Source organism: Zingiber officinale, chromosome 2B, assembly GCF_018446385.1.
Source record: "Zingiber officinale cultivar Zhangliang chromosome 2B, Zo_v1.1, whole genome shotgun sequence".
Classification (NCBI taxonomy): Eukaryota; Viridiplantae; Streptophyta; class Magnoliopsida; order Zingiberales; family Zingiberaceae; genus Zingiber; species Zingiber officinale.
Genome location: NC_055989.1, coordinates 109,933,161 through 109,960,010, shown reverse-complemented (window position 1 = coordinate 109,960,010; position 26,850 = coordinate 109,933,161). Strand labels below are relative to the sequence as shown.

The 26,850-nt window shown below is 41.2% G+C and overlaps 1 protein-coding gene across 1 annotated transcript; it reads left to right on the top strand.

Moving 5' to 3' along the window:
- Window positions 1-1,368: 1,368 nt before the first annotated feature.
- Window positions 1,369-26,554, top strand: LOC122046767 (phenylalanine--tRNA ligase beta subunit, cytoplasmic-like). The gene is made up of 19 exons (XM_042607625.1): window positions 1,369-1,637; window positions 1,717-1,772; window positions 1,876-1,982; window positions 2,533-2,662; window positions 2,783-2,898; window positions 2,987-3,053; window positions 3,366-3,407; window positions 4,365-4,406; window positions 4,670-4,746; window positions 4,981-5,107; window positions 5,209-5,376; window positions 8,203-8,331; window positions 8,431-8,541; window positions 10,941-11,075; window positions 22,259-22,333; window positions 23,164-23,271; window positions 25,233-25,319; window positions 25,392-25,475; window positions 26,298-26,554. The coding sequence occupies exons 1-19, from the start codon at window positions 1,580-1,582 to the stop codon at window positions 26,364-26,366; spliced, it is 1,788 nt and encodes a 595-aa protein (XP_042463559.1). The 5' UTR covers window positions 1,369-1,579; the 3' UTR covers window positions 26,367-26,554.
- The last annotated feature ends 296 nt before the right edge of the window (window positions 26,555-26,850 follow it).

Here is a 26,850-nt window from a genome sequence, read left to right as displayed (position 1 = left end):
TGCAACATATTTGACATATAAGCCAAAATGTAACACCGCACCATCTCATCTGCTTTGACCTATTTCCTATGTCTCTCTATCTCTTTTTCACTAGAATCCTTATCAAGCACGCTAGGACAAACCTCAAAAAGTACGAACTTGTATTCTTCAGCAGTTAAGACAATGTCCAAGTTCCGTTTCCAATCAATATAATTTGGACCAGTAAATTTATTTTCTTTTAAAATAACAGCAAGATGATTGAAAGCCATTTTGAAATCCTAAGAATCACAAAATAAAATATTTGGTCAAAACTTTAGAATTTAAAATAATATTGATTCCTCAAATAATATAATTTAAATTCACCAACACCTCAAAATACCGTGAATTTCGTATGTCACGATAGTGTGAATGTATACTAATTCAAACATTTGTAAGAAGAGGTTTTACCCATTAATTTTATTATCTTGTCAACCTAACCTTATGACAAATAAAATTAATAGTTGGTTCATCTTCGATCACACAAATTATAGCAGTGACTCCAATGGGAAGGATACTATTAAATACGCCTAAGTGTATACAATTACTTGATACTTAGTCCATTAACTAGGATTGTGCCCCTTCAGATGGAGAAGATCACACATACCTAAATAATTTTCTATAATCATCCAAAGAGGAAGTTTGATCTAGTGATCCGCAAACAAATTCATCCGATATGGAGGAAGACACTTAAAGCCAACGCGCAAGTTTTAATGCATCACTTAAAAACCAGTAATGAAAACCATGAAATTTATTTAAATAATCTCTCTCCTACTTAGTTATTTAAATTGAGAAATTTTAACATGCACACACATCACATCATATCACATCATATAAAAACAGCATATAAAGACAATAAATATGAAAATAAAATTTCCAGCTATTATGACATCATCCATCGCTGCCCTCCAATATGTCATCAATGGATCAAACCGTCGCGTCTATCTTGCTTCCTTCTTCACCGAGCCTCCGGTCCTCAAAATAGCACCACGCATAGCAATGATATAAGTCGTAACAAAAGGAAATAAAATTTTACATTTATCGATCATATATTTCATAAAAGAATTTATATGTAATCTAGATCAAACATAATATAAAAAAAATATAACAACCGATTGTCTTTAATTATTACAATCATGCATAATACAAAACAATCTCAACATACCCAAAGGTTCAAATCAATGATAATTAATAGTTATCAGATTGAATCATTCCTAAAGTTATCAGGATAATTTTAAATTAAACAGATCCTAATAATTAATAGTTAATATCTAATAGCTGATAGCTGGTGAAAACTTTCGTCCGGATCGATCAATCGGTTCGGATACATGGACATCAGGATTAAAAGGCATCTTGTTCATAAAAGAATTAAAACAAGTAACGGATGAAGTATTGAAGCCAAACAAAACCAGCTTGACAGTAAGTCTAAACCCTAAAGCAGCACCTAGCCGCACCTCCCTTCCCTCTTCAACATCGCGTTCCGGCGAGCATCACCTTCCCCCGCTAGTTTGCTGGTAGTTTAGGGGGTCTCCCGCCCACACACGTTGCCGTTGCTCCGTCGCCGATGCCGACAGTCAACGTCGGGAGGGACCGCCTTTTTGCTGCCCTCGGCGAAACTTATAGTAATTGCCGCTCTACGCTTTCTATCTCCTCCTTGTTCCTTATCCACGTTGCTTATTTTTCGTTTTTTGACGATCGCAGCGCAGGAGGAGTTCGAAGAATTATGTTTCAAGTTCGGCATCGAGCTCGATGATGTTGTGAGTTATCCATGATTTGATTTTTATCTTAATTTTTCCTAGTGCTTGTTGACTTAATCTTACTCTACTTTTTGCTTGTTCAATCCGTTTCATTTCTTTGAAGACTACTGAGAAAGCCATCATTCGGAAGGAGAGGCATCTTGAAGAAGAACAAGAAGTTGGTGATGAGGACGAGGAGGTCATATATAAGATTGATGTTGCCGCCAATAGGTAAAATTCGATTATTTTTTAGTCTGTTTTAGTCAACCTGTCTCATGGAGGCGCAAAAGGAAATTATTTCAGTAGCTATTTATTTTATTCAGAGTCTAATTGACATGCAAAGATGATCAAAATTGTTGTTATCTCTCTACTCAACGTCAATAGGTAAAATTCGATTATTTTTTAGTCTGTTTTAGTCAACCTGTCTCATGGAGACGCAAAAGGAAATTATTTCAGTTGCTATTTATTTTATTCAGAGTCTAATTGACATGCAAAGATGATCAAAATTGTTGTTATCTCTCTACTGTTGCTGTGTTATAAGAAACGTTGTATAGATACACATCATCAAGTTTTGGCTTCTGGTTTCTAATTGGATCATGTTAGCCTAGTATTTAGGCTTGAGTTTTTCTTTTTTCATCTTTTATTTTGATCTATTAGGCTGATGCAATGCATTGAAAGAAAGAAAAACTATTCAGTATAGTTCTGCAGTTCAAATATGATACCCATGATGGATGCCATATTGGTTTTAACCTCCTTTTTCTGTCTGGTTATTCAACCGCAGATACGATTTGCTCTGTCTTGAAGGAATTGCTCGAGCTCTTAGAATTTTCAATGAAAAGGAAGCTAGCCCTTTGTATACAGTCACTAATGTCTCACCTGAATCAATATTCAAAATGCATGTCAAACCTGAGGTGATTAAAATGATTGAGACAAGCTTCCTGGGTTTTCTTGTTTTATTTTTGTTCTTATATCTTTTTCTTTATTTTTTGAGACAAGAACAAGGTTTGTAACATGATTCTCTTATTTAATAGACCTCATTGATCCGGCCTTTTGTTGTTTGTGCTGTTTTGAGAGGAGTAGCCTTTGATGAAGCAAGATACAACAGCTTCATTGACCTGCAAGATAAATTGCACCAAAATATATGTAGGTATGCTACATGTTTCAATTATTGCTCGTTTTCTCCATTGTTTTTGTTGGTGAATCAGTGTCAAAATTTATTCTTCTTGGAATACCAGGCGAAGAACCTTAGTTGCTATTGGGACACATGATTTGGATACAATACAGGGTCCTTTTTCCTATGAGGTAACCTATGCATAGCCAGCACAAATTATTCAGAAGATATGGAATTCATTATTAATATAGTACATTATCAAAGTCTTCTTCTTATATCATACTGCAGATGACACGATTCTGAATGCTATTATATTGAGATTCTAGGTAGTAGGTGGAAAATCCTTGCATTGCTCAACATGCCACAGTTAGCAAAATGTCTATGCCTTTTTTTCTCTTCACATGAAATAGCTAATGAAGCTTTTAGTGCCCCACCATTGTTCTTCTCTCATATGAGGATTTCCAATGTTCTTACAATTTTTTCCTTTCCTTTTCATTTTTCAGGCTTTACCACCTCAAGAGATTAATTTTGTGCCTTTAAAGCAGGTGCTTCAATATTTACTTACTGTTGTCTTTGTACAGTATGATGCTATAAATATCACTTAATTCTAGCTGCTTTTGCATGATCCACATGTCATTCTTCATTTTTTTCTATATGAAAATTTCTCCAATATGCTACATTTGAAAATTTGTTAGAAATTAATGAAGCTAAAGTACTGCAATTTCACATCCAACCTTTTCCAGTGTCAAATGGTTTAGGCACACATTAATCCAACCCTCATATTTGCTCGTGTGACAAGTCCCAATTTCATAAGGGTTTCATCATATGAACATTGGCATGCACCAAAATGCTACATTCATCATCCTATCTAGGCTTGCTATGCAAGAGCTAATTTGTTGCTTTTTTAATTTGCATTCTGCATCAACATTTTGGGCAACATAGTATACAGTCCTGACTCTTTGGTTAGCTTTATGTTCTTTCTCCTTTTATTCTGAGCTGCCTGTTAGGCTTCATTTCTTTGGTTAAATTATTCTCATAGTTGGCCATGTTCTGTTTGTCTTTTTGGTTTTGATACTGAGGTTATAAGTAACTCAAATAGTTTCCCACTTTCCTTATCCTTTTCATTACCGTACCAATTCTAACCTACCTAAAACCAATCATTTCTAATTTAATTTTATGTAATGAAGATCAAGTCAGAAACTCAGAATAGATTTTCATTACATAAGCTGATTTGTGACTAACAGTAAGAATCAGATAATTTCAACTGATTAAGAAATTCATGAAGATCAAGTCAGAAACCCAGAATAGATTTTGATTACTGAGAATAAACTGATTTGCGACTAATAGTATGAATCAAATAACTTTATTGATTGGAGAAGTTTGCAATCAATAATTTATGTCTTTTTTAGTAGTCTGTAGTCTTATTTCTAGTAAATTTTTTGTGTTAAATAATTGATCCATATAATTTTGGTTTAATTCTGTCTTTCTTTGCTGCTTCCTAGGTGAAAATTTTCAGGGCTGACGAGCTGTTGGAATATTACAAAGTAAGTTTTTCTAGATTGTTTCTTCAATAAATTGATTGATTAATCACTGATGCAGAACTTCTTTCTTCTATTTAAAAGCTCTTATTCTACGCCAATATTGGCTTAATGTAAATGCTTCCTATCTGTTTTGAAACACAGTGGCTTGCCTCTGTTGTTGACTTGTGTATTAATAGTTTATTTCTTTTGTATGCTCTGTTTTGTGAATATGCAAATTTCTAAAACCATGAAGACTATTGACTTGTCACCATTTCTGTATATTGCAGTCAGATATGAAGCTTAAGAAGTTCTTGCACATAATTGAGAACTCTCCTGTGTACCCAGTGATCTATGACAGAAATAGGTAAAAACAATCATTTGGTACCCACATTATTTGGCTACAATCTGACAATCTCTTGGTTAATTTGTTAGATAACTGATTTTGATTATTCTCTAATGTTATACTTATATGTTGTCCTTTAATGTAGTTCTGGTGGCGCAGGGTTCTAGAATGACCAAAATATTAAATTTTGTATTCTCTTTGTTATAACATAAGCACTGACTTACATTTTTAGTGATGCATCTTTGTTTTCTGCAGAACTGTTCTCTCACTTCCACCAATTATTAATGGTACACATTCAGCAATCAGCCTAAAGACAAGAAATGTATTCATTGAATGTACTGCCACTGATTTGACGAAAGCTAAGATTGTTTTGAATACAATGGTAAGCAGAAAAATGCTTTTGGATGCTAACAATTGCTAGATTATGCCTTATAGTAGATGACACATTATGTTCTAATGGGTCTAACTTCCTTTACTTAATAGGTGACTATGTTCTCGGAATATTGCACAAATAAATTTGAGGTAGAACCAGTTGAGGTGGTTTATTCTGATGGTAAATCTATGATCTGTCCTGATCTTTCAGTTACAAGGATGGAGGTCCCTTTATCTGAGATAATTGATCCAATTGGCATCTCTCTTGATGCTTCCGAGGTATTGATATTAATTCTGCGTAAGCTAAATGTTTTCTTGTGCTGGTTAGTCATTTTGTTAAAGACATAAAGCAATTTAATTTTGTATATGCGAATGCTCGCTGGTGCACACTGGCTAGCTCTTGTAGGCTAAAAGTAGTTAAGTACAACTGTCTTTAGCTTTAAAATCAGTTTCATTTCCTGTATTTTAACATGCTAGTGCATGCTCTTTAACCATTGACAGCCAATTTAATGTTTTCTAATTCAAGCAAGTAAATATATTTTTATTGTTTTCCTTTTTTTTAATCTATTTGACTTGCCATAACTCCACCCGTGACGAACCAGTTATGGTTGGTCCCAAGCCCGGATAAAGGAGGAGAGTTGCATGAGGTTGCCAGCCAGCGTTAAAACTATGACAAATATTCAATGAATGAATTAATTAAATTATTGTACTAATGTTAGGTTGTTCCTCGGAAGGAACACATTGTAAGGTCCGATTGTAACGTCTCGGCAAGGCTCGCTACATCTCCAAAACTCGGGTGTAGTGCTAAATATGCAAGAGTTCGCGTTACAAGGTCCAATTGTAACGTATTGATAAGGACCGCTACATCTCCATGAGAACTTGAGTGTAGTGTTAAATAGACAAGAGTTCTCACACGATAGGTTGGATAAGAACAAATATGATAGAAAAACTAATAATCTAAGATTTGGAATATAGAAAATCTTACTGGTAAATTAATGGAGGTGGTAGATATGATGATTATGAGAAGAATTAGTATTTTGTGTGTACGAGAGATAAAATGGGTAGGCGAGAAGACAAAATTGATAGAGAATTCGGGTTTTAAGTTATGATACACAGGAAATAGTAAAACAAGAACTGGAGTGGGTATTGTTGTAGATAGTTCGTTAAAGAATGAAGTTACAGGAGTAGTTAGAAAAGGGGATAGAATTATAGCCCTTAAAATAATAGTGGCGAAAGAAATTATGAATATAATTAGCGTATATGCAACGCAAGTAGGATTAGATGAAGCTGTCAAACAAGGTTTTGGGACGACTTAGATAAAATATTACAAAACATTTTGTCAAATGAAATGATTTTAATAGGAGATGATCTAAATGAGCATGTCGGAGTGAAAAAAATAAGAAATATGAGAGGGTACATGGGGTTATGGGTTTGGAACGAGAAACGAAGGTGGGAAAACTATATTAGATTTTGCGATAGCATATGACCTTATATTAGCTAATACATTTTTTTAAGAAAAGAGAAGAACACTTAGTCATGTTCAAAAGTGACAATAATAAATCACAAAAGTGACAATAATAAATCACAAATTGACTTTCTTATAATTAGGAAGAAGGATAAGATTTGTAAAGATTGCAAGGTCATCCCTGGAGAAAGCTTAACTACCCAACATAGGTTAGTAATATTGGATATACGCTTTCAGCATAATATCAATAGAAAGAAAATATATACGACTCCTAGAATTAAGTGGTGGAAGTTAAAGGATGAGAAATAAAATGTATTTAAGGAGAAGATAGAAGTACAAAGATTAGGTGAAATATAATTCTAATACGACATGGGATAAGATGGTATCAAAGTTGAAAATAGTAGCTAAGAGTGTACTAGTGAGTCAAAGGGACATGTGCCACTAAGGAATCTTAGTGGTGGAATGAGAAAACACAAGAGAAAGTGAAGGAAAAAATGAATAGTTTATAAGGAATTATATATTTGTAAGAACGAGGAAAGCCTAAAAAAATACACAATAGCCCAGAAAGAAGCTAACAGAGTGAATGAAGCAAAGAATGAAATTTATGAACGATTATATTAAAAATTGGATACAAAAGAAGGGGAAAGAGATATTTATAGCATAGCTAAAGTGAGAGCAAGGAAGACAAGAGATCTTATCTAAATAAAATATAGTAAAGATGAATATAATAGGATATTAGTAAATGATGGAGAAATAAAAGAGCGGTGGAATATCAACTTTTTAATGAAGGTTTAGGCGACCAACTTAATTTAGGTAATTTAAGTAGGTCAAATGAGTATAGAAATTTAAATTTTTATCGTAGAATTCAAACTTCAGAAGTTGAACAAGCTTTAAATGGGATGCACAATGGAAAAGCCGTTGGATCAGATGATATTCCGATAGAGGTATGGAAGTGTCTAGGGAAATAAGGTATTGAATGACTTATAAAATTATTTAACATGATATACCTGGAGATAGAGCTTAATGGCATAAAAGAATCTATATAGCCGACCCCATCTAGTGGGATAAGGCTTGGTTGTTGTTGTATTTGACTTGCCATGAGTTCGAGTCATTGGTTCAAATTTGTAAATGGTACTGTGATATTCCTTTTAACCCAGTAGTTCAACTTCCACTGTCCGAGGAAAGGATGCATGCAACATATATCCTCATATTTATGTTGTCAACTTTCATTTTTTGGACTTCCAATGTTTGTTTGAAATTGTTTATACTTCAAATAACTTTGATTTTGTAGTATACTGAATATTAGTAGCCGATAGTAATTTGAGATATTTGAAGTTGTAACCTACACATAAATTCTACAATTGTGATACTTTAGTCAGGTATTTTGTATTATTTTTTCAGGACTCATGCTTAGTAAAATTGTTCTTTCTGTTTCTTTTTTACTTAAACACCTAAATTAGTTGCTGTAATCCTTTTTCCCACTATTATCTGCTGTAAACTAACACTTGCTATGTGAGTATTCTTAAAAGTAGGCACTGAGGAATTCCTAGTAATTATGGCAGGTTATTCTTCTCATTGCATGGTCTCGTACTCAAAATCTCTTCTGAAGATGCAGAATTCTAAATGTTTAAATATGGCAGGTGGTAACCTTATTAAACAAAATGCAACTGCAAGCAGCGCATTCATCATTGGCCAATGGAGATTGTAATATTGTTGCATCTGTACCTCCCACTCGCAGTGACATTCTACATGCTCGTGATGTGATGGAAGTGGGGTTTATAACCTATCTGTTAATTCTTTAGATTCACTTAATGTCACATCTGATTATTCTTTTTCTTTGAATTCATTAATTATTTTTGTTCTTAAAGGATGTAGCTATTGCATATGGATACAACAACATCCCAAAATCAAAACCTAAATGCATGACTACTGGAGGGAGACAGCCTTTGAATCGCTTTTCTGATAAAGTCAGAGCTGAGGTAGGGCATCATGGTTATTTTGTCTGTTCCCTTGAATGTTAGGATAACTAATTTACTTCTTAAGTTGCTTGAGTCCCTTATTGTCATTAGAATCTAGCTCTTACTGGATTATAATTGAACTAATGGTTTTCTCTGCTTTATTTGCATTCAATTATGGCCAGATGTTTCTTTGCTGCTGAACTCAACATGCTATGCTAAAAAGCGATGTTTTCCACTAAAATATCATTGTATGAAAACCTGTATGGTTTTCATATTGTGTGTTTCACAGGTTCACATGAAAGTCATGCGAGTCACATTAATTGGTATTACAGATGCCTTTTTGCTATATGGTATACAACTTAATATTGAAGGTGCGTATTTGGATGGAAGGAGAGGGAAGAGGCTTTGAAATACATCCTTTCGCTCGTTTATTCAAAACAAAAAGTTGAGGAAGTCATGGTTGAGTGTGATTCTGTAGATAGGTTTTGGCTAATTTTGCCACACCCAATTTTGGACGGATGAGGGAATTCAAAATATGAGAAGACTGATATATCCTTGATTTTTGAATCACTTACACCCTATACCTACTTGTATTTTGGTTGGTTTTCCCCTTATCTTCTCCATGGAACTCTAATTGGTCAAATGAACACATTCACTCGCATCCTTGGTTGTGTGATGTCCATCGATTCTTTCCTTATACATGTGCTCCTTGCCAAGGTCAGGTTGGCTGGTTGTATTCTGGCGGCTGTCATGGTCGATGTAGTTTGGTTTGGCTGGTGGTATTCTGGCGGCTGTCATGGTCGATGTAGTTTGGTTTGTCCTTGCGATGTGCTTCTCCTTCATCAGACCTGCTGATGAGGTTGTGATGCCGCTGTGGATGTGTTGCTGGGAACGAAGAGAGGAGGTTGCGAGAGAAAAAAATGGGATAGTATTGTCATTTTCCATTTTCCCACCTCTTTTCCTTCTTCCTGTTCCCTCACCCAAATATGCAACTTCATGAATCCCTTCCCCTTCCCCTTCCCCTTCCCCTTCTCTGCAGTACATAGCCTTAGGTTACTGTTCTAATAATTTTGGCAGGCTAGATTCTGCGTCACATTACTTATTATCACTCATGCCACCATTGTTCATACTTGATTTTTTACTGCTACATTTGAGAGGACATATAGCGCACATATATTTTGCTGCTGGTTTCAGAATTGCATTCTGGACATTGTTGGTTACTGAATAGAAATAAGAAAACTTGATTTATTTGAAGTGAACATCTATTCAGTAACATTTCAAAAGAATATTCTATTTATTTTCTTGTTGATTCTCTTTTTAGAGTATTTATGTGGAATGCTTGTACTTTGTTTGTCATTTCATGTGCTTTGTTAATAAATTCTTCACAACTCTGATTCTGTGAGCGTTTAGGTTGGCCCATGCTATGCAAATAAATATAAATACATTCAAGATAAATAAAATGAAAATAGTAATTTTATCTTGTAAAGTTATTAAGTATCTATAGAAATTATGTTTTCTTTATTTTTTTTTAATTTATAATGTCATTGGGAATTAATTTAGAAAGTTATATTTATAATTGATCAGGAATAAAAACAATAATTTAATATATATATTTAGATCAAAACTTCAACTTATTTTCTTAAAAGATTTTCAATAATCAACTAAAAATCTTAAATATAAAATTTACTAAATTGATCGGAAAATGTTATTATGGATTAACTTATTTTTGTTTAATAAATTTAAAAAAATTAGTTAAAAGTATTAGGATATATAGTTTAAATACAGAAGATTAAACGCTTATAATTATTCATTTTAATAAATTATGAATAAATACTATGCTAATAAAACAATAGTCCAAAGATTATATTGTTTGTTAGTTTCAAATTGCAATTAGATTTTACAAATTGTTAATTTGATTTCTGATAAAAATATTGTTAAATTAAAGATCTTTGGTAAAAAAATTCAAAACAAATTACTGAAAAAAGGAAAAACCTGTAATGATCTGTGTGAACAAATTATCTGATCTTTATTTGGACATGGTTTCTGTGATGGAGCTTATCTTCTATAATACAACTTAAGAAATTAAATTCCAATCTTAAGAATTATGACATTTTGAGAGTTGGTTGTTTCTGTATGCTTCGTGACTCACTAAATACATGTGCCTGATCAGTCTATCTCATTGAACTTAGAGTCTTGGACCCTTAATGGGGCACAAGTGGTCTTTCATAGGATTTACTTCTTGTACTTCATTTATTTATTTTTCCCTAGTTCTAGTAGCTATTCCCTTTATTCCTTTATTAAATTTTCTTGTTTGACCTTATATTGAAGAAATTGCTAAGTTCATTGTTCTATGCCTCTTGCCTAAGGAAGCTTCATTTTCCATAACATCTAAGGTTTCATAAAGTTTCCATTGTATGTAGGTTGCAAGGGCAGGTTATATGGAAGTCTTAACGTGGGTTTTGTGCTCACTTGAAGAAAATTTTTCAATGCTAAGGAGAAAGGACGATGGAGATAAAGCTGTCATCATAGCAAATCCTCGTTCTGCTGACTTCGAGGTTTCATGATTTACTTTTGACTAACTTGTGTTTTAATTGTTAACATTATATTCTCTTTAAGTTTGTTCATTGGATACCAACTCTTTGATCATCATCAAGCCATGCTAAACCCAATTATTTGAGGTTGACTTCATAGATCTTACTTCTCTATTGAACTCTAACTGGGGCTATATCGTTACTAATGTTCGCGTCACCTATATCATTTTTTATTTAACTTGAGTTTTTTTATTAATCTCTTTCTGCATGCATTTTCCGTTCTAATTGATTAAGTTTGTCTAACCATACACTTAGTTCTTCCAAGTAGCAGTTTCTTTATATGTTATCTTTTGAAGCACTGCTCATCTATATTAGCACTTTGCTACATTAATATTTCATATTTTGTTTCTTAATAGCCCGATATAATGATTCATGAAGTGTAGCAGGATGCACCCCAAAATCCTATACAATTTTCCTTTTAGCCTTAGGGAAAACTTCTCTTTGTTTCAACCACTCAGTTTTTATTAATTATATCTTCATCAACAATCCCTTCTTGTTGAATAATAGATTTGAGTTATCTAAAGCTTTTATGCTGATCCGGTGGTAAGAGCCCGGGACCCCCTAACGAGGAGTCAACGCCACGTGTAGGTCAAATGACCAAGTAGCCCGCCGGAGAAGGGTGAGCCGACCGGACTTGGAAGAAATGGATAGACCGATCGGCCGACCAAGGGACATTCGGTAGTAAAAGGCGCCCCGACCGGGTCGGGGTTCCGACGCTCTGTCGAAACAGTAGTCAAGAGCCGAGCGGAAGAACCAGGAGAAAATGAGCTAACAGTCTCTACATAGCGCCTACTGGAAATTTCCCCAGCACACCAATGTCAACGGCGGGCCGGACGCGAGGTGAGTGCCGTCCGGCCAGCGCGTAAAAGGAGGGGCTGGCCGGACGGACTCCCTGTCCAGCCGGTCGGACGTCCCGGATTATGAGCAGTAAAGAAGGGGGAACATCTTCTGACAGCCGTCAAGTCATATGGCTAGGCCATACTCCTAGTCTGACAACGGGGTGTCCTCCTCGCTCTATATAAAGAACCTCTTACTTCGCCGGAGGTACGCGCAAGAAACATCTCTGGAGCCACCCTTTTACTCTATTTGCTTGCCTGACTTGAGCGTCGGAGGGTCGCCGCCGGGAACCCTTCCCGGCCCGACTTCTGTGCAGGTTCGCCGGAGCTTCGCGTGACCCGACGGAGGCCTACGCCATCGACTAGAAGCGCGCCACGTGCCCAGCGTCCTTTGGTTCGGCGATTCGGACAGGATCAATTTGGCGCCGTCTGTGGGAACGCTCCTGCATCCGAACGGAAACAATGGACGAGGCTGGACGACAACACGCGGTGACACTTTCAACGGAGGAACTCGACGCTCTGATCGAGATAAGGGCCGCCAATCTTGTGGAGCAAAAACAGAAGGCAGCCGCCGAGCAGCCAGAGCAGCAAGCAACGTCAGCGTCTGGCGACCGAGCGGAAGCACCACCTGCCACCGTCGCATTTCATCGGGCTCTGTTCCGCACCCCGGAAGCCGTGGCAGCCCACCGGGATAGGGGATCTTCTTCGGATGAAATACCTAGACGAGATGACAGAAAGGGGAAAGCCCCCCGAGCAGACGCATCGCCCGAACGGATCAATCGCCAATTTTCAGAGGCTATTCTACGAGACCCCCTGCCCAAGCATTACGTGCCTCCGACGATCGGCGAGTACAATGGGACAACCGACCCAGATGATCATCTGGGTAAGTTCGATAACACAGTTACTCTCCATCAATACACAGATGGAGTAAAATGTCGAGTTTTTCTTACCACTCTCTCAGGATCGGCTCAACGGTGGTTCCGGAGATTGCTGGACGGATCCATCACGAGCTTCAAAGATTTCCGAACGGCCTTCCTCCACCATTTTGCGAGCAGTCGACGCTACCAGAAAACGAGCGTGAGCCTGTTCGCCATCAAGCAAGAAGCCCGTGAATCGCTTCGAGCTTACATCCAGCGGTTCAACCAAGTGGCGATGGACATTCCAACGGCCACCTCGGAAACCATGATGAATGCCTTCACACAAGGCCTGGTGGATGGGGATTTCTTCCGATCGCTCATCCGAAAGCCGCCCCGAGATTATGATCACATGCTACACCGGGCGAACGAATACATCAACGTGGAAGAGGCACAAGCGGCTAGGAAAAAAGAAACTCCAACCGAGCGGGCTCCTCCAGCCGAGCGGAAACAACACGCCACTCATCAGCCGCCCAGAGGACGCCGAAGCAATCCGATCCCCCCATACCAGGTCCTACGTGCAAGAGGTAGCCGCCGCCCGGCCAAAGCCAAAGAAGAAATGGACCCTGATGTTCTGCTCCTTCCACCGGACGGATACGCACAACACAAGGGATTGTCGAAGTTTTCCCTTTGTGGCTCATCCCGTGCCCCGGAATGCCGGACGACGGTCTCCCTCAGTCGACAGGCGGCAGAGAACTCATGACGCCGAGCGGACAAGAACCAATAGGCCACAGCAACAGGCTCCCGATCGGCATCGTTCTCCAAGGCAGGAGAATCGCCGAGCGTCCAGAGAACGGTCCCGACCGTCCGGAGAACGGTCCCGACCGTCCGCTCGGGAAGAGGAAAATAGAAGCAATACTCCCCGAGGCGAGATCAACGTTATTGCTGGCGGGCCGACCGGAGGAGACTCCAATCGAGCTAGAAAGGCAAGCGTACGGCAGCTCCAAATTCATGCCGCTTACCGCACCAAGAACGCGACGGACCGAAATCGCCGGGGACTTGGAAGGAGTCAAGTACCCCACGACGATGCTCGCTTCATCAAAGCAATAGCCAATTACACACCATCGCGTATTTGTTGACAGGAGATCATCAACATCTTATTCAAGGCGTTCGATCACCAAATCGATCGAGCCGAGTCATACTCCACGATAACTCCGCCTACGGGTTTACTGCAACGAAGTTCAGATCCGCTAGCTACCTCTGGGAGAAGAGCCGCTCAGAGGACAAGGACAACAACTTTGTGGTGGTCGACTCTCCTCGTCCTACAACGTCATTCTGGGACGCTCAGCGAATTCCGAGCGGTCGTCTCAACCTTCCATCAAGATCAAGTTCCCGAGGACAAAGTGGGAGAATGCCCGAGCAGAAGCCAGTTCCGCTCGGAAGGCGCCCGGATCGAGGTAAACGCCATCATCGAAAAGCCATCCTCTTTAATTTATGATGAGAAGAGGAAGTGCAGATTCACCCAACCCGATCGGAGGCCACGACTTTTATTGCATCCGATCCGGAGGAGAAGCGAAAGAGGAGTCGACCCAATGCCTCAGAAGAAATCATGATGTCTTCGTCTGGGCGACGCATGAGCTGCAATTTCGCCTAGCATAGCGCAGCATGAGCTACATGTCCGACCGGACGCACGCGTGAAGCAAAGAAAAGGACTTCAGCCGAGCAGAATTCCATCATCCGAGCGGAGGTGGAAAAACTCAGGCCGGCCATATCCGCGAAGTGCAATTCCCGAGTGGCCAACGTAGTATTAGTCTCCAAGTCGAGTAGAGTGTGCATAGATTTTGGGATCTCAACAAAGCTTGCCGAAGATTTTTATCCTCCGCCGGATAGATCACCGACTCTACTACGGTCATGAATTAATCAGACATGCCGACGCCTACCGGGGCTATCACCATGCCGTCACCACGAAGATCAAGAAAAGTCACGCGACCGACCAGACTTATTGCTATAATGTGATGCCGTTCGATTGAAGAATGCGGGGCCACATATCGTTTGATGAATAAAGTATTCAGAGAGCAGATCGGGTGGAATCTAGAAGTTTATGTGGACGACATTCTCATTAAGTCCATCCGAGCGGCCGATCTCTTCAAGGACCTGGAAGAAACCTTCCGAACGCTACGCAAATATGGAGTCAAGCTTAATCCCCAGAAGTGCCTGTTCGGACAAGGAGGATCCCTTGATTACATCGTGACCGAGTTCTGAAGGTCCTGCAGAAGGTGAAAGCTCGCAAGAGGAAGCAGTGGCAGCTTCTTGAGAGTCCGATGGCTCTCCCTTCATCTCCAATCCCCCACCAGCCTCCTTTTCTTCAATGTGATTAGAAGTTTCACTGGGATGAAGAATGCGATCGGGCGTTCGAAGACTTGAAGGCCTATCTGAACTCTCTCCCAGTATTAGCCAAGCCGACTGCTGGTGAGCCACTTTATATGTACTTATCTTCAACCGAGCATGCAATCGGCTCGGCTTTAGTGAGGACGAGCGGAGAAGAGCCCGTGTATTTCCTTAGTCATATTTTAAAATATGCTGAATCTCGCTACACTGGGCTCGAGAAGCTGGCTTTTCCTCTGATCTTCGTCGCTCGGCGCCTCCGTCCATACTTCCTGGCGCATACTATCATCGTCAAGACCAATAGCCTGCTCGGACGTGTGTTACTAAATCCAGAAGCATCCGGGCGGCTCATCAAATGGACGACGGAGTTAAGTGAATTTGACATCCAATACCAGCCCCGCTCGGCGATCAAAGTGCAATCCTTAGCCGATTTTGTGATTGAGGTGCAAAGGCCGGAGCTGGAATCTATGTGGAGAATATATGTAGATGGGTCGTCCACTCGGCTCGGAAGCGGGATTGGAATATTGTTGCTCTCCCCTCAAGAAGAAAAGATGCACTTATCCGTCCGGCTGGATTATAAGGCTACCAACAATGAAGCAGAGTATGAGGCCCTCATAGCTGGCTTGCAGGCTGCCCAGCATGTGGGGCCGAGTAACGCCCACTCGGATTCGCGGTCGCCGCCAGCCTCTCGGTACCTTGAAATCAATAGCGCTCGGCCAAGCTCAAGCCTTGAAGTCAAAATCGATTTTAGAAGTTATTGTTCGAAGATACCCGGCGTAAAATCAAGTGATGAGTTAGCCAAACTCATGAGCTCAATAACGCGGCCGCCATTCGCACCAATGAAAAATCTTGTTGGTGGCGCACGTCGACCGGATGAAAGGCCTCACATTTCCAAGCGACTGGCGGGCGCCCATCATAGAGTTCCTCCGCTCGGGCGCACACACCATCCAATGAGTATGAAGCCCAGCTGCTAAGGAGGAGAGCCGGTCGGTTCACACTCATCGGCGATCGACTTTATAAAAAGGCTTTCTCACGCCCATTGTTGAAATGCGTGAGCTCGGAGGACTCGGCTTACATCCTCCAAGAAGTACATCAAGGATCGTGCGGAGGACATACGGGCGGACGAGCACTAGCTAAGAAGATCCTGCTAGCTGGATGCTTTTGGCCGACTTTACAAGCAGATGTCGCTCGGACAGTGTCGACGTGCCTTTCATGCCAAAAGTACCATAACTTCAACCACCGACCGGCAGAAGAAATGAAGGCATCAACAGTTTCATGTCCGTTCGATCAATGGGGAATGAATATTGTTGGTCCATTCCCGATGACGACCGGGCAGCGGAAATTTTTGCTAGTGGCGGTTGATTATTTTTCCAAGTGGGTGGAGGCCGAGCCGCTAGCCAAAATCACCGAACAGATGGTCAAAAAATTTATCTGGCAACACATCATCTGTCGGTTCGGCATCCCTCGCCGATTGGTCTCCGACAATGGGCGGCAATTCACAGGGAAGATGCTAGAGGATTGGTGCAAAAGCTACGGCATCGAGCAACACTTCACGTCCGTGGCTTATCCCCAGAGCAACGGTCAAGCCGAAGTAACCAATCGGGAAATTCTTCGCATTCTACGCACTCGGCTCGACCATCTGGGAGGAAGTTGTCAGATGAGGTGCCGGGCGTCTTATGGGCCATCCGAATGGCTCCAAAGGAAGGGACGGGCGTCACGCCTTTCCACCTGGTGTATGGTGGCGAAGCGGTCATTCCTGTTGAAATCGGGGTCGAATCCGCTCGGATCCAAAACTATGATGAGGACAACGCCGAGCGGAGGGACATGGAGCTGGATCTGGTCGAAGAAGAAAGAGCCAAGGCGTCCGTCCGGCTGATGGCGTACCGGCAACGGATGAAGCAAAATTACAACCGCGGCGTAATCCCCAGATCATTCCAGGTCGGCGATCTAGTCTGGAAGAAAGTCAAGCCGGTCGGCGACGTCGGCAAGCTAGAGGCACCGTGGGCGGGCCCCTTCAAGATTATTGAAAAGCTCCGCTTAGGAGCCTATTATTTGGAGGATGAAGACGGGCGGCAGCTGGATCGACCGTGGAGTGCAAATCATCTCCAGTCTTATCGAGCGGGGTGAAAGGTGCATGAATGTAAATAATTTTTGTATATGTTAGTCGCCCATGTCATTGTAATGCAGGAAACAAAATTAATTCGAAGGATGGCCAATGAGTCCGCCGAGCGGCAGCGTCAAAATTAGCCTTAAAGGCCGTCGAGCTCCGACGTTAAATATCGAGAGACGAGCCGGCGTCTATAAACGTCCGAGCGGAAGACCGTCGAGCTCCGACGTTAAATATCGAGAGACGAGCCGGCGTCTATAAACGTCCGAGCGGAAGACCGTCGAGCTCCGACGTTAAATATCGAGAGACGAGCCGGCGTCTATAAACGTCCGAGCGGAAGACCGTCGAGCTCCGACGTTAAATATCGAGAGACGAGCCGACGTCTATAAACGTCCGAGCGGAAGACCGTCGAGCTCCGACGTTAAATATCGAGAGACGAGCCGGCGTCTATAAACGTCCGAGCGGATAACCATTCACATGATACGATCAACGATAGCCTGGTCGTTAAGACCAACATACGGCTGAGCGGCTCGCTTATCAAATATGTACGGAAAACCCCTTTGGGGGTAAGGCACGAAGCAAAAGTTGGTCAGTAGAAGTTAAAGATATTAGCGTGTAAACGCCGAGCGGCTTCGTTAGCACGCCGAGCGGACTTGTCTGGTAGAGCGCGGTGCCGAGCGTGGTGCCGCGCGGAAGAGTTTTAAAGAACACTTCAGTCGTGACGAGAGAAAAATTTCTTGCCAAAACAGAAGTTGAAGGAACAGAAAAGATTATCTATTATACACTGGGTGAACCAAAAAAGTTACTAAAAATAAGTCACGAACGGAATACAAAAGTTCATAAAAGTAAAAACGATATCACGCCAAAGTCAAAAGAGTGTCGATGGCGCCCATCACGCGAGGTCCTGGGATGGCTACGGTGGCCTCGGTCTTGGATAATCCACCGCCTTGATTGCTTCTTCGAAGTGAGGGATATCTTGTCGGTAAACTTCTCTCCGAATCTTCCGAGCGGAGATACGCCTTCCTCACTTCGTCAGCGCGACCCGTTTGAGCGCGGCGTGGGCTCGTCGCTGGCGGCTTCGAGATCCTTCAAGTCTCCATCAAATCTTTGAGATCGGCCGAGCGGCTCTCCTTCCGTCCAAGTCCTTGATCCGTTGCTCCAGCCCCCTGATCTCCACCTTCATTCGGTCTATATCATCGATGGCCGGAGCTTCCGTGGTCGACTGATCTCCTTATCTCGTTGCTTGATCATCGCCTCGCCGAACGACCTTGCTCGCCGATCGAAGCCCTTTCCGTTCGGATCCGAGTTTTCGCTTTCTCGGCGGCCGCCGACCGCCCAAGACTTCAGCTTTTTGTTTTTTCAACTCGTCCTCCAGTTCGGCCAATCGATCGCTAATGGCGATCTGCTCCACCCAGTTCTGCTAGCAAATGTGGACAGGTTAAAAACATAATGCAAATATGCAAGCAAAGAAACAGAGCATACCCCGGTGGCCTGTTGTAGGTTGCTGTCGCCGAGCTGCCCGGGAGTCATCTTGGCTATTCGACGCCGAGCGTCCACGCAAGCTTGGGCAAGAGGGCCCGTCAAGGTGATCTGCTGCTCAGGGACCATTGGCCGATCAGCAGCAGCCATGTACGCCTCCGAAGGAAGGCGCAGAACGGTTTTAATTAAATTCTGGCCGCTCGGCTCGCTCTGAGAGGCGTCGGCCTTACCGGACGGTCCACCGGTGGACGAGGAGGGAAGCTCGCCCAAACGCCTGATACGGCGCAAAGTCTTGGAAGGGCCGAACAGCGGCGCCTCAAAGCTGGCCCTCGGAGAGTCATGTGGGGTCGGTGTACTCTCTAAGGAAACCGTCCCAGACAGTACCGGAGCATCCGCGCCCCGCTCGGGCTGTGGCTCATCAGGTGGAGTTGAGGTAGAGGCAGGTTCCGGTCGTCGCCGCTTCCGTGTAAGTAGCGGAGCATCATCGGCCGAACGACCCTCTACCTCGGCTTGAGCCGAGGGTTCTATGTCGCCCGCGGCCTCGTCGTGAGAGGCAGAGGCGTCTAAGGCTTCGGGGACAGTTGGAGTCCCCTCACCTTCTTCGCCGGCCGGATCAGTGAGCGAGGCCCGCCGCGACCTCCTTGTTCTTCACCGCCTCGAGCGACTTTCACAGCTTTTCGTTGCCGCGCCACACGACTTCAGAAGCAAAAATAAATCGCTTAGAACAAAATGAACGGAGGATAAGGAACTTACTCACGTCTGCAGGCGATCGGTGGGGTAGAAGACAAGCCGAATATGTGCATTACTCCGAAGGAGCAACTTGTCAATATGATAATACGACTAACCAGCCGTTCGGTTGCATGAAGGTAGGCCGCGCCTAAACTTGCCGAGCTCCGGTTCGGGAAAAGTGCTGTCTGCCACTTGGTACGAAAAGTTGGCCGCTCGGGAGCGTATATAGAAAAAATGCTCCATCCAATGTTTGTTGGAGCTCGATATTATCAAAAGGACGGCCTATCCTAGCTGAAAACAAAGGTGCCCCACTCGGCTTGCTTGGGATAAAAAAAGTAGTGGAAAATTTTTGGGTCTAAGGGGATGCCGTTCAGCTTGAATAAAACTATCACTCCGCTCAGCAGCCTAATAGAGTTGGGAACTACCTGGCCGAGCGGAATGCGAAAATAATTGCAAACTTGTAAGAAAAATTTGTGGGGTGGAAAACGCAGTCCGGCCAGAAATTGGTCTCGAAAGAAAAGAACTGCGCCGGACGACGCTTCATGAGGCCGATCGGCCGGTGTGGCTAACACTATTTGGTGGTCGATCGGCAGATCATAGGTTCGAGTGAGGCGCAGGGCGTCCTCCTCGTCAAAACGGCTCTCCATGGTCGTATACCATAGACTCGGAGCGCCGCCGGTCGACTGCGAGGTGCTAGTCATGGCCGAAAGACAAGAATGCGGGACCAAAAGGGAAGGTTCAAGCAAGGAATGGAGAAAAACCGACTGAAGGAAACGACCAACAAAAAGAAGAAAACGTGGGGAGCAAGAAAAAGGGTCTTACAAGCAAGGGAGATGATAAGAAGAAATTGCAGGGGCGTCGGAGAGCCGGAACGCAAGGTCGCCGGAGAAGAAAATGAGCAGAGGGGCGCCGGAGGAGAAGGAAGCAACAATGTGGCGGTATCGGAGTCGCGGGCTTTATATCGCCGCCCGGGAGCAACCTCCGCCGTCCGATCCAGGTCGCCGATATTGAGGGTGTCATCCAGCCGTTCATTTCAAACGGCGGCTGTCCCATCGGAAGTGACGCCACCGCCATACGCTGACAAACGCACGATCGCCACGTGTCAGCGGGATACTGGCCGCATTTAATGAGCTCCCCTTATCGTGCGCAGCGCACGTGATGGATAGTAGGGGAAAGCATTGGACATGGATTCCAAGAAAACACAAGGCACGGACAAGATGCCGCCGAACGGACGAGCATCCTTATGCCTGGCCGAGCGGCCCAATGCAGCGATCATTGCTCAGTCAGATCGGCAGTCCAGTCAGTCGGAGTTCGCCTCCTTCGACTAGACTCGAGGGGAAGGCAAGTGATCCGGTGGTAAGAGCCCGGGACCCCCTAACGAGGAGTCAACGCCACGTGGAGGTCAAATGACCAAGTAGCCCGCCGGAGAAGGGTGAGCCGACCGGACTTGGAAGAAATGGATAAGACCGATCGGCCGACCAAGGGACATTCGGTAGTAAAAGGCGCCCCGACCGGGTCGGGGTTCCGACGCTATGTCGAAACAGTAGTCAAGAGCCGAGCGGAAGAACCAGGAGAAAATGACACTGCTAACAGTCTCTACATAGCGCCTACTGGAAATTTCCCCAGCACACCAATGTCAACGGCGGGCCGGACGCTAGGTGAGTGCCGTCCGGCCAGCGCGTAAAAGGAGGAGGGGCCGGCCGGACGGACTCCCTGTCCAGCCTGTCGGACGCCCCGGATTATGAGCAGTAAAGAAGGGGGAACATCTTCTGACAGCCGTCAAGTCATATGGCTAGGCCATACTCCTAGTCTGACAACGGGGTGTCCTGTTGTCCCATCGAAGGCGCAATGGGATTGTTGCAGTATGGCGTCAGGTAAGCTCTCTGACAGGTGCATACCGGGGTATGGGCTGCAGACACGTATGCACCTCGGTGGACGTGCATTAGTTCTTTCACCGCTCTATATAAAGAACCTCTTACTTCGCCGGAGGTACGCAGGCTACGAGTTTTGGAGCCCCTTTCTCTCTATTGAGCTTTGCCTGACTTGAGCGTCGGAGGGTCGCCGCCGGAAACCCCTTCCCGGCCCGACTTCTGTGCAGGATCGCCGGAGCTTCGGAGGCCTGCGCCATCGACTAGGAGCGCGCCACGTGCCCAGCGTCCTTTGGTTCGGCGATTCGGACAGGATCATATGCAAACTTCATTTTCATCCGTCTTAACTAATTGCATATGAAATGGTTTGATTGTTAACGTGAATATAAGAAAGCTATATATAGTTTCTTGATGTAGCTAGACTTAAGAACCGAGCTCTTCAATGTTTTCTATTTGCAAGGATTTCTATCAGTTGTTAACTTTCCCTAAATTCTAGGCCTTGGATTTCAACAGATGGAAAAACATTACCCATTTTATTCATATGATTGATGTCTTACATAATGTAATTGTGTATACTTATCAATTACTATGGTCATGTTCATCATTTTTGTATATAAAAATTAACAAAGCAAGCTCATTAGTAATCAAGTTCGTTTATTATTATAATTTTTATTTAATACCAAACAAATGCAATTGGGCTTTTATTCAACTGATTATTGAGTGTTTATTGATGAACATAATGTTCACTTGACACTCCCTCCCTATCGAGTCTCTCTCTCCATCTCCATGACAAAAATCTGTTGCCCTGTGGCATAACCTTCTTAAGCTTCAAGCCATTATGTTCTGTTTTGAGATCTAACGTTAATGTATGTTTGGAACCATGTTACAGGTTGTCAGAACGAGTCTGATGTCATGCTTGTTGAAAACCCTAAAGCACAATGTTGACCACCCCAGACCGATAAAGGTATATAATATTCAGGTTACTAAACAGGTTTCCTTCTTGTATTATCTTGTGGATTCTCTATCAACTATTAAAATCCAGAACTTTTTGCGTTGTTCAAACAGTAGATTGGTGATGTTGGTAATTATTCACTAATTTAATAAAAACACTGAAATCCTCTGGATATATTTTGGTGTTCATTTTACTCTTGATAACACATTAATTCCTAATTATTTAGATTTCTCATCTGAAAAAAAGTGTATTAGATGCCAGAATCATGAGGGATGTAATTGATTCCATTGGTTAATTTATGATGTGGAGTGAGATATGATTACTTTAGCTGGTATTTCAATTTGACCCAGTTCTCTCTATTAAAGTTTACTAGTTTCTTCAGTTTCATAATTTGAATTTTTTTCAACTGACCACATCCTAAATCTAGTGATTTTTTTTTCCAACTTTTTCTTATTAATATTCATGAATAAACGTACCTTTTACATATGGAAATATACCAATTATTGATTATATTAAAAAGATGCAGATGCCAATCACAGGATTAATTTTTGTTGCCCTACCTTGGTTAGCATGGATTCTTATTGATATTTGTTTTAATAGGCCACCAAATTCATGTTTTCTCCTTTGAATATGTTCCATTGTGCAAACAACCTCTTTGCTCAAAATCTTTCGGTTGTCACTTCTTAAAGAAGAAAAGCTATGTTATGCTTGGTAAATGTTAGTTTGCTTGTTCGTGCACATTTAGGTGGACAAAGTTCAGTATTTCTGTTTGAATGGACTCTGCATCATTTGGTCTGAAATATACTTTCATTCTTTTTTATATAAATCCTGTATTTACTTAGATATTTGAAGTTGGTGATGTTGTTGTGTTGGATGGTGATCGGGATGTTGGTGCATCAAACAATCGTCGACTTGCAGCATTATATTGTAATGTTTCCTCAGGATTTGAGGTAAATTTTTTTTTGAAAGAACAATTCCTTCCCTCCCCTTTATGTTGATTGCTCTTTCATTTTTGGCTAGATGTTTTAGGCTTTGCTCATTAGTTTCCTGGGTGACCTAATATCTAAGGATTCTAAGCTAGACTTCATAGCACTATGCTGTACTATTTCTATGCAGATACGGTTTAAAAAAATAATCTTTCATAACACCAAATGTGGTTTGGTTCATGATTGCTTTTAAGAATTGAATTATGTTACAATCAATCTAGATTTGGGCTAACTTTCTGATATTTATTAAGTGGGAGATCTTGTATATGGGTGATATTGATTCTAAATCCAGTAAATGATATATTTGGTATATGAACAATCTTGACTCTTAAAACGCCTTCTAGGGCATGATGTGGTGGTAGGAGGCAGGGCGCTTTCCCAAGCAACGAGGGTTTGAAACCCACGCACCACATGCAATGGTGCATTCGAACAACTGGTGATGCTGGGGCACCATGTTAGGAGCCACCTCGCTTCTTGGATTCACTCGGTGTGCATCCCAAGATTAGTTGGCTTGTAAGATCTAGATACCTAGTATAAAATAAATAAATAAATATATTGACTCATAAAACATGTTGCAATTGACTTGCTTATTGTGAACATGGATGGTAACTATGCATGTTTAAGAGCCAATAGCGTATACCATACACATTTAGCAAGGGTCTCAAAGGCTTCCAATATTATGATGATTAGATGAATGAGCAGCATCTGCAAAAACAAAGGGTGTTTTTTTATGCCCCCCATCCTAAACTTTTTGGCTAATGAGGTGTTGTTTTACCGGTTTCAATATTATTTTTTAAACTATCAGATAAAAGAAAAGTATATTTCACCCACTTTGTTACTATCAACCTACTCCATATTTTGGTTACTTTAAACTGAATTCTTTTTGAATGTCGTGACCCATATTCTCATATAAAAACGTGGTACCACTACATTAGCGGTTCCCTTACTATTGCCACATGCCATTGAGATGGAGTTCAGGAACCTAAATTGGCAATTATCCCATGCACTTACCAACTGCGCCAACCCTGGAGGCCAAACCCATATTCTCATATGATTCTATCAGCCGTTGTCACGTCTATTATTTTGCTAAAGACATTTATCTTTCATGAATATCCGCCATTGAATCTAGATGAAAATTGTTTTTTTTGAGTAAGGGCTGTGTTTCTATTAACATTGTCTTTTGATTATGGACATCGGACATTCTCAAAAGACATATTTGGCTGATATTAGATTTAATTGTTTTACATTTATGTTCTTTATTATTGTTCTTCTAATCACTAAGAAAAGACTGGCTTTGATGCTATTTTTTATGGCTTGATTATTTGGACTGATTATAGTGTGAACCAAAATCAGTTGATAGACAGTTTGGATTTATAGACACCTAAAGGACACTTATGCATGAAACTCCAAGTTACAAGTTAAAACACTAAAATGGATGTCCCTCGTATGCATGCTTACTATGGACTCAGGAAACTGATAGCTTTGATAATTGTTTTTTTTTAATTGTACTGAGCTGAAATTTTGCAGAGAACGTCTTCAAATTTTCTTTTATAATGTCTGAACACAGTCCTTGTTTGTGTCTAACATAGTAAGCACCATGACTATTACTTTACAACAATCCTTGCCTCATCTGATCAAAAACGTAAACAATCTATGTCCCAACCACTTGGATCTTATCTGAACTCCACAGAAGGCTATACAACCAATAATATTAGATTATCTATTACATTTTTAAATTAATTATGTTCAGTGATCTTAATGTTAAATGATTGAAAATGCTTTTGTAGGGAGTATGAGATATAGTAGTGTTTTTTTTTTTTCTCTCTTCTCTCTTTTTCATGGTATAGAGTACAAATTTATTTGCGAACATGAATTCTAATTAGGCTTGATAAGGAGACATCCAATCATTTAAATTCATTATGCAGGAAATCTTGGGATTGGTGGAAAGAATAATGAAAGTTGTAAGAGCACCTCATATTAAAGTCCCAGATAATTATCTTAAGCCCTCAGAAGTAAGAGTCCTGTATTTTTCACTTCTATGCACCACTGAGATTCTTATTCATACGGTTTGCTTGTAAATCCAGGAGCCGGAATATTTTCCTAATAGACAATGCAGCATTATATTTAACGGGAAGCAAATTGGGAATTTCGGAATTGTTCATCCTGAGGTACTGTATAAACTACTGAATTCTGCAAAATTTAATGCCGGCTTAGGGTTTTTATTTTGAAATAGTTGAATCAGCAATTTGGCTACTAGGTTACTTTTACCAAATTTTACATGCTTAGATTACTTCAGGATGCTAAATAATAGTAGAATGTTTGTAGTATATAAGGCGATTAAATATCCTGGATTATGCTTTGTTAAACTAATGTGGAAGACAACGATTTCTACTCTTCTTCAAAAACCTCTTTGAAACCTCTCATTGATTTTCAAAGAGAGAACTAAAAGATAATACACTCTTGTTGATCTCTAGTTAATTTCTTGACACTGCATCTTTAATTTGCAATGGTATTATGTAGCCATTTGTCTCATAGTCAAGCCCAAGCTCGGTCTTTTAATCTTTTCTTCACTATGGTGGCCATTTCGTATTCCTAATAATCAGTAGGAATCATATCGGTATTAATTTCCTTTTTTCGAGTCTTTGTAAAGTAGTAATAACATGTGTGCTCGAACAGTTTGCTTCTTTTACTCTCATCTGAAGTTTTGGATTTGCTGAATAATCATACTTCTCCTGCCTGAGAAACATCTTGGTTTTCCTAGCTAATAATTGTAATCATATTTCGATGGAAATTTGTTGGATAAGTTTGCGATATCGTGAGATTGGTCAACTTGAAAAAAAAAAAGCTGCTTGACAAAAAGCAGACATGCTTTCGGTTGGGATCCTTCGGGTTCCATGTTCGATGTAGCGACACTCATGGTTCCTTGTTATCGGATTGTGTTATGCAGTTATACAGCCGTTGTGGTTAAGATTTTTCGCCGATATTTGCAGGTTCTGAAGAAATTTGGTATTCCAGATCCTTGTTCTTTCATGGAGATCGATATCGGGTCATTGCTTTAGGGTTACAATCTATATCAAAGGCATACAGTTGCTTGGTCATCATTGTTATTCTCCTCATTCGTTTTTCAGTTAGAGTTTGTTTTGATTTTATTCTAAATTATGATTAATTTCATTCTGTTAAATTTTTGGATCATCAATGTCTTTTGCCACTTCTCTTGAATCCAGTTATTGATACCACATTGCATCCAGTTATTGTACTAAACAAAATTAATAATAATATATGAAAAGGTAAGTCATTAAATGAATATGTGAAATAAGAGTATTTTGTATGTGTTAAAGAAATATAAAATACCAATAAATTCAAAAACTTTTAAAAAAAAATTACAATATAAAAAATGATAAAACTGCTCTTGTTCGAAGAAATTCAAAAATATTAATTTATGGAAATGCCATATGATATTTAATAATTATAAATATATTTTTTTTATCTACTTAATTTCCTCGATTCTTGCAACGTGTGATTCGAGCATCGGAGTCGTCCACG

Bases quoted from the DNA above. Each gene is read 5' to 3' on its own strand.
- LOC122046767 (XM_042607625.1), top strand. From the start codon at position 1,580: ATGCCGACAGTCAACGTCGGGAGGGACCGCCTTTTTGCTGCCCTCGGC. The intron at 1,638-1,716 runs GTAATTGCCGCT...TGACGATCGCAG, and splicing joins TGCCCTCGGCGAAACTTATA to CGCAGGAGGAGTTCGAAGAA. The intron at 1,773-1,875 runs GTGAGTTATCCA...ATTTCTTTGAAG, and splicing joins GCATCGAGCTCGATGATGTT to ACTACTGAGAAAGCCATCAT.